We start from the raw sequence: 7,584 nt of genomic DNA, 5'->3' as shown, positions 1-7,584 counted from the left end.
CAAAGAAAAACACCTAGCACTCTATCACATGAGAAGCAGAGATAAATGCGCACTTTAGTGTACGTCTATCCCATATAAGTGTGGGATAGGCTTACACCAAACTTAATTGCCTCTTTACAAATGTCACCGGCCCTCTTTCAGACAGTAACTGGCCAGCTGTCCTTCCTACAGACCAGGTTCCCTGTATACCCTGGGAGTCCCTAGGGATGTGTCTTCTCAGTGCCTAGGGCTGCAATGCCCCCCTCCCACTCACCAGGATTCTTTTGTAAGGAAAACCCTGCAGCTCCCCATTCCTCGGGGAATCAAAGACCACGGGCAAAGTCTTGTGCGGCGCCTGCACGTAGCCCAGCTCCATCTCATCCTGCAGATGGGAGAGAGGCCATAGCTGTGACAGTGAGCTCTTGGGGAGGGCAGCTCCTAGGTGTGGGCTGTTCTCTGCTCTTTGAGATGGGGGAACCGGCGAAGCAAAGGGGGTGGGGGCTGGGTTGCCTATGAGAGTCACATAGGAATAAATGTGAAACCAGACTTCGGGGTGTGCCGGTGCTGGGGCTGGGCGGGGTGGGCACAGAGAGAGACGCAACATGGCCCGAGTTCAACACACGGGACTAAACCTCAGAGCTTGTCCCTTCCCAGAACCACTGCCCTGGCCCAGGGAGCAAATGAGGTTCAGTCTCCTGCCTCCTGCCTCCGGGTCTTGGCACGTGCTAGTCCTCTGTCAGGACCTCCAGATCCCATCCCACCTGATGATCCAAGTCCCAGCCTTTGTCAGCACAGGGGCCGGAGGCATGAGCTCATCAGCAAACACCCAGGTGTCATTACAAGAGGCCAGAGAAGAGGAAATGACGCTATGCAGGGCCTGAGGGGAAAGTGCCTGGGGAAACGGCCAACCGCGTACATTCCCCGTAGTCCCAGTCCAGCTCACACAGAGGCTCCTTCACTGGCCCCTCCCTCCTGCGCTTTTCCTTGGAGGATCCTCCCTCCTGGCTCTCCACCAGAAGCCCCGCCCCAGCCCCTCCCTTCTGTTTCTTTTTCCTCGGAGGATCCTCCCCCATGGCCCAACCCCAATCCATTATTTTCCCAGAAGAAACAATAAAGCTTCCTCCAGTCCCCTCTGGCACTCTGGTACCCCCTTATATCCTGGACTCTAGGGATTCTGAAACAGTCATTTACCACAGCGGGGCTTCCCAGCCCACTGCAGCTGACATGTTGGACCAGACTGTTCCCTGTGGGGCTTACCTTAGTAGTGGAGTTTTTAGCGACAGGATGGGATTCTAGGTGCTAAAGGCTGGTCCCTCTCCTCCACCCCATGCAACAACCACAATGTCTCCAGATGGTACCTAATGTCCCCTTGAAGGACAAACTGCCTCTCAGCTCATCTGTTGTGGGCTGGGAGTGTGTGGCCTCTGCCACCTTACCTAGAGGCCTGCCTGTCGGAGAACTTTTGGAACTAGGACTCTATGTCTGGAGCCAGAGAACCCTGGATCCTCTTGGGTATTTCCTTGTAGGATGCTATCCTAGTGGGGCAGCCTGTGAAGCTGTTACCTGGATCCAGCGGTCATTCCGATTCTCCGCCTGCGGACAGATGGTGAGTTTGCAGCCTGCCTTCCTGGCCAACTCCTCCACGGCTTCCACAAAGCACGTATTATTTCTCACCCTGTGAGCGATCCGGGAGGAAGGAGGAACTCAGAGCTGGGGCTCAGGAACAGAGCCGACTCCAAGGCTAGGACTCCACCCAGACTTACCGGCACACGTACACCTCCAGGGGCGGCAGGGTGCTGGGTGTCATGATCCAGGGCGCCACCCGGAACACCACAGTATCAGTGAAGATTGGGGTCTCGGAGAAGTCCTTCACAGGAGGACCAAGACAGAGAGTGCTGGACTCAAGTGTCTGGTAGCCAGAGGAGACTACGGGTTCTCTGAAGCGCCTCCTCTAGGGTCCTCAAGAAATCCCCTGGCTAAGGCTTTAGATGTGGCTCCTCTGGAGGGAGGAGTGCTTGTCCAGCATCCAAGTCCTGGGATCTATCCCTACCATTGCATAAGAGGGGAGCATGGCAGTGTATTCCCAAAATGCTACCACTCAGGAGGTGTAGACAGCCGGGTTAGAAGTTTAAGGTCATCCTTGGTTAGCACGAGCTTAAAACTGGGCTACAAGAGACCCTGTCTCAAAACAAACAAATGTTCCTTGACTCTCTAGAGGATTGACCAGTAAGATATTAAAGGGGCATGAGGCCTTTAGCTCCAGTGATGTCCACATCTGCCAGGAACCTTCATCTCGCCCTCTGCTGGGCCACCCTTACCTCATTGGAGTCATCCAGCAGGGTGACATGGAAGGAGATGAGCCCCGGGAAGCCCGCATCAGGGAAGGAGAGGCCTTCCACAAAGAAGCGCTCCTCATCGCCATTGAGGCGGGGTACCTCGTAGGACACCTGGTTCGGGCCCAGAACACACCTATAGGACTCGCAGGAATCCTCGGGACCTAGGAGAAGAGCATTGGCTGCGGCTCCTGGGCTGCTCAGGGAATGTGAAGGTCTCAGGAGAGTTGAGCAGTCTCGCCTAGGTGCAAGCAAACAGCCTTTCAAAGGAGCCCTTCCTCTCCTACCCCCAGAGAAAGAGAAAAGAAGGCATGGTGGGGAAGGATGCTCTTTTCTAAGAGACAAGGTAATGTTACCCTAACCCAGCGTGCTGCCTCTCGACATCTTTCCTATAAGAACGTGCAGACAGGGGTTGGAGAGACAGCTCAGTGCTTAAGAGTGTTTGCTGTGCTTGCAGAGGACTCGTGGTTCGGTTCCCTGCACCCATACTGGAAAGCTCACAACCCCAGCTCCAGGGAATCTGATGCCTTCTCCTGGCCTCCCTGAGCACGGGCATATGTGTGTAATACCCTCCCCCCGTGTACATAAATAGAAATGAATCTAAAAATACATAAGTGCAAATCTCATTAAGAAGCTCCACTTCAACCGGGTGGTGGTAGCGCACGCCTTTAATCCCGGCACTCCAGAGGCAGAGGAGGAGGACCTCTAAGTTCAACGAGGCCAGCACGATCTACAGAGCAAATTCCAGGACAGTGAGGGCTACACAGAAAAAAATCCTTTCTCTAAAAACCAACACCAAACCAAATGAAACCAACCAACCAAAAACCTCCATTTCAGGGGTCTAGTAGAGAAGCCCGTTCTGCAGGCTGCAGACTGCAAGGGCGATGGCTCAATCTGTAAAGTTGCTCGATGTACAAGCAAGAGAACCCACTCAAGTCCTGTGCCCAAAACTCTTGTTTAAAGAGCTGGTGAGGGGCTCTGACTCAAAAATGAACAGGACAGTACCTGAGGAATGATACCTGAGGCTGTCCTCTGGGATCCACACTGCATGTACGTACAGACACACACACACACACACACACACACACACACACACACACACACACACACACACACACACACACACACACACACACACACACGCACGCACACACACACAGCAGCCCACACGTCTGATTGCTCTGCTACCAGGGCATCACCGGAACCTGAGCTGAGATGCACATCTGCCCGAAGTGGTTGGCTGGGTGCCCAGGATGCACTTACCACACACGTGGAAGACCCGTGACCGCTCCGCATCACAGCCGGAGGTGTGGAGGATAAGTTTGTGGTCGTCAAAGAGGGCCTCAGGTCCCTGGGTCCGTAGCACCATGAGGGACATGTCTTCCAGATCTATGAAGCGAGACAGAGGGAGCTGACTGACAGCTGCTCCAAAGGGCACTGGGTGTCCAGGGCCGGGGACCCCAGTCTCAGCTCAGGGAGATAGAATCTGCTGGTGTGAGCGAGAGAGGTGTCTGTGCATCTGTGCACATGGGACACTGCCCTGCTTCATGTCCTCTTTGTGGCCCACATACCCTCATATGCCCAGAGCAGAGTGGAAGGCCACCTGGGCATCTTACTGGGCAAGCCATCCCTTTCAATCTCCAGGGGATGCCTCCTTTAGAAGGCAGCTCCTATGAGCATAACGTAGGACCACACTCCAACACAAGTCAGAGATCCAGTGGGAAGGGGTCTGGACGTGGGGTTGGCAGCCCACGGGCTGGATGTGCAATTTGCAGGACCCTTCTAACCTGTGAGCCTCAGCCCTCTCCTCTTTAAACTGGGGTAATGACACTCACCCCCTTGGAAGATTAAAGAAAGATCTGGGGGAAGGGCCTTGCACACAGTAGGTACTCAAACAATGCCAGCAGCCCCTTCTCTCCTACAGGAGGAGAATACTGGGTGCCCCAGCATGAGTGCCACAAGCACTGGGGACCGTGATGAGGATAGCCTGGCTGTGTTCTGAAGAATCTCATGGTGAACTCTGACCCTCCCCTGTCCACCTTCAGAGCCCCTTCTGGGGGAAGGGATGCCTGTGGGGAAACTGAGGAGGAACCCTGGGTACCCAGAGACTGGGCTGCCCCAGCACGCTCACCTTGCAGGCAGCTCACATGTTGGTCACAGTTATCTTGGGCATTACAGCCCACATCATCCCGATCACAGTTCACCAGCAAGATGGCTCCGTACCCATCAGGCCCCCACACCCATTGCCTCTGTCAAGGAGAAAACAAAGCTGGCAACAGGGACTCCAGCCAGACCAGGGCAGGCCTCCTACTCTGTACTTCCAGCCGGCCTCCTGGTCCTCCACTCTATCCTGTGAGAAGTACACTTTCATCAAAGCAACCTCTGCTCCGTAAACATTATTAAGTCCAATCTACAAGGCTGTCATCATGGCCGGTTGTGAGGAGCACTCCTGTCCTCCATGACCTTCTTTCTTTATGAGTAACTTTTTTATATTTATTTCTTTACTTATTTATTTATTTATTTATTATGTATACAATATTCTGCCTGTGTGTATGTCTGCAGGCCAGAAGAGGGCACCAGACCTCATTATAGATGGTTGTGAGCCACCATGTGGTTGCCGGGAATTGAACTCAGGACCTCTGGAAGAGCAGGCAATGCTCTTAACCACCGAGCCATCTTTCTAGCCCCAGTAATTTTTTTAAAAGTTTTTTGAAACAGGATTTCTCTGTAGCTTTGGAGTCTGCCTGGAACTAGTTCTTGTAGACCAGGCTGGCTTTGGACTCACAGAGATCCTCCTGCCTCTGCTTCCTGAGTGCTGGGATTAAAGGTGTGTGCCACCACCGCCCAGCATGGGTAACTTCTTAACTCTTCTCTCATCCTCCTACCAGCTCAAGTGCCTATTTTTGTCAATAAAATATTATCAGAACACAGTCCATGATTACCCTATGCATTAACTGGCTTTTTCATAGTATAGGTCACAAGGCCTGAAGCATTTACAATCTGACTTGTATTTATTTAGTTTGTTTTTTCGGGGGGGGGGTGCTGAATAGTGTTTCTCTGAATAGCCCTGGCTGTCCTGGAACTTGCTCTGTAGACCTAGCTGGCCTCAAATTCTGAGATCCACCTACCTCCACCTCTTGAGCTCTGGGATCAAAGGTGTGCACCACCCCCTCCTGGCAAGGCTTCTGTCTGTCTGTCTGTCTGTCTGTCTGTCTGTCTGTCTGGTTTTATAACCCTTGATCTATTTTATAAACCTAGAACTTTCTCCTCATCAATCAAGGATAGCCCGGGATTGGGAACATCATATTATGGTTACATTTGCTGATGACTCCAGCCATGCCTGGTCCTTGTCTGGCTACCTCAACCTTGAGTCAACTGGGAGGAAGGGGGACACTCATATGGCCTCGCCCCTCTGACCTGGAGCCCAGGAACTCCATCCCTGCTGCCCCCGGTTCTGAGGCTCAATCAGAAGCCTACCTTATCCACGAAGCTCCTGTCCTGCCGGCCATCACAATTCATGTCACAGTCCAGGGTGATGTCTGTCGGGAGGCAGCAGCAGGTGAGTCCCATGATAAACATCTGGGGCCAGGTAGATGAGGGCCCCAGGAGATACCCACAGGTTGGGGTCTTGGAGTGTCCCATCCTTGGACAAGGGAAGGAGTTTTGGGGAGGAAGGAGGGTCATAGAAAAGAATGGACCAAAGACTGCCCCTGCAGGAAGGTTTCCTCGAAGGTAACACATTCTGAAGCCCCAGAACCCTTGCTGTGTGGAGGGGCACAGTAGCACTGAGCCCAGGTGGCTGGGGACAGTCTCCATCTACATGAAACTACTTCAGCTCCTCGGGATGGAGCAGTGAGCTCGGATTTTGGTGTCAGAAGGACACGGGTGTGAAGCTGGGCTTAGCCACCTCACTACACAGCCTGGGGAACGCTGCCTTGGCATCGCCTCTCCCCCCACTCCAGGCCATTTTCAGTCTTCCTCTCTGGAAACCAGAAGGTTCTTAAGGTGCTAATAGTGCAGTGCTTACAAGGAGACAGTGTGTGTGTGTGTGCGTGTGTATGTGTGTGTGTGTGAGAGAGAGAGAGAGACAGAGAGAGAGACAGAGAGAGAGAGAGACAGAGAGAGAGAGAGACAGAGAGACAGAGAGAGACAGAGAGAGAGACAGAGAGAGAGAGAGACAGAGAGAGAGAGAGACAGAGAGAGACAGAGAGACAGAGCCCAAGAGAACTTGGGTGATCTTATTCACCAATCACGGCGATGAGAATGGGGGAATCCCACCGCCATTACACAGGTAGAAGCAGCCCCACACAGAAGAACAGATGTGGAGGGATCCCAGCTACAGAAATCCGACAGCCTACCTTGCTTTGCTACCTGTGCTTGGCTATAAGCCGTACAGAAGATAAAGGGATCACAGCAGAAGACAGTATAAGAGTCACTGGGTCGGGGGTGGCTCTGGGGGCTGACCATATTCCCAATCTGACCTCAGTGACTGATGTGCGCAGTTGGGTGCCTGTGGTGATTTTTGGTTTTGTTTTTGAAACAGGGTCTCACTATGTTAGCTCTGGCTAGCCTAGAACTTGTTATGGAGATCAGTCTGGCCTGGAACTCAAGGAGATCTGCCTACTTCTGCCTCCCAGTGGTGGGATTAAAGGCTTGTGCCATCATACCTGGCTTCCATCTTTTTTTTTTTTTTTCGAGACAGGGTTTCTCTGTGGTTTTGGAGCCTGTCCTGGAACAAGCTCTTGTAAACCAGGCTAGTCTCGAACTCACAGAGATCCGCCTGCCTCTGCCTCCCAAGTACTGGGATTAAAGGCGTGTGCCAACACCGCCTGGCTCCATCTTATCTTTTTAAAAATATTAATTATATTATTATTATTAATGTATACAGCGTTCTGGTTGCATTGCCTGCACACCAGAAGAGGGCACCAGATCTCACTATAGATGGTTGTGAGCCACCATGTGCTTGCTGGGAGATGAACTCGGGATCTCTGGAAGAGCAGTCAGTGTTCTTAACCTCTGAGCATCTGTCCAGTCCCTCCATTTTATCTTTTAAGGCAGGATCTCTCGCTGAACCTGGAGCTCAATGACTGCTAGCCTGGTTACCCAGCAAGGCTCTAGGGTTCTCTTGTTTCTGGTCCCAATGCTGGGATTACAAGCACAGGCCAGCATGCTCTGCTTTTATCTGGGTGCTGCAGATTCTAGCTCAGTTCCTCACACTTGTTCAGCAAGCGTTTTACCTATCTCCCTCGGCCCTTCATCTCCTATGTTTGAA

At 52.5% G+C, this 7,584-nt stretch overlaps 1 protein-coding gene across 1 annotated transcript in view; it reads right to left on the bottom strand.

Moving 5' to 3' along the window:
- The window catches only part of Padi3 (peptidyl arginine deiminase 3), a 26,721-nt gene that overhangs the window by 8,123 nt on the left and 11,014 nt on the right, over positions 1-7,584 (bottom strand). The window contains exons 4-10 of the mRNA XM_005352922.1: positions 5,790-5,851; positions 4,444-4,561; positions 3,576-3,701; positions 2,298-2,476; positions 1,743-1,846; positions 1,543-1,654; positions 254-361 (exon numbers count right to left, since the gene is read on the bottom strand). Coding sequence (XP_005352979.1) covers positions 254-361; positions 1,543-1,654; positions 1,743-1,846; positions 2,298-2,476; positions 3,576-3,701; positions 4,444-4,561; positions 5,790-5,851 — 809 coding nt within the window. The remainder of the gene's footprint in view (positions 1-253; positions 362-1,542; positions 1,655-1,742; positions 1,847-2,297; positions 2,477-3,575; positions 3,702-4,443; positions 4,562-5,789; positions 5,852-7,584) is intronic.

Source organism: Microtus ochrogaster, chromosome 10 (genome assembly GCF_000317375.1).
Source record: "Microtus ochrogaster isolate Prairie Vole_2 chromosome 10, MicOch1.0, whole genome shotgun sequence".
Lineage (NCBI taxonomy): Eukaryota > Metazoa > Chordata > Mammalia > Rodentia > Cricetidae > Microtus > Microtus ochrogaster.
Note: the sequence above shows the minus strand (reverse complement) of the source record. Positions and strands in the feature narration are given on the sequence as shown.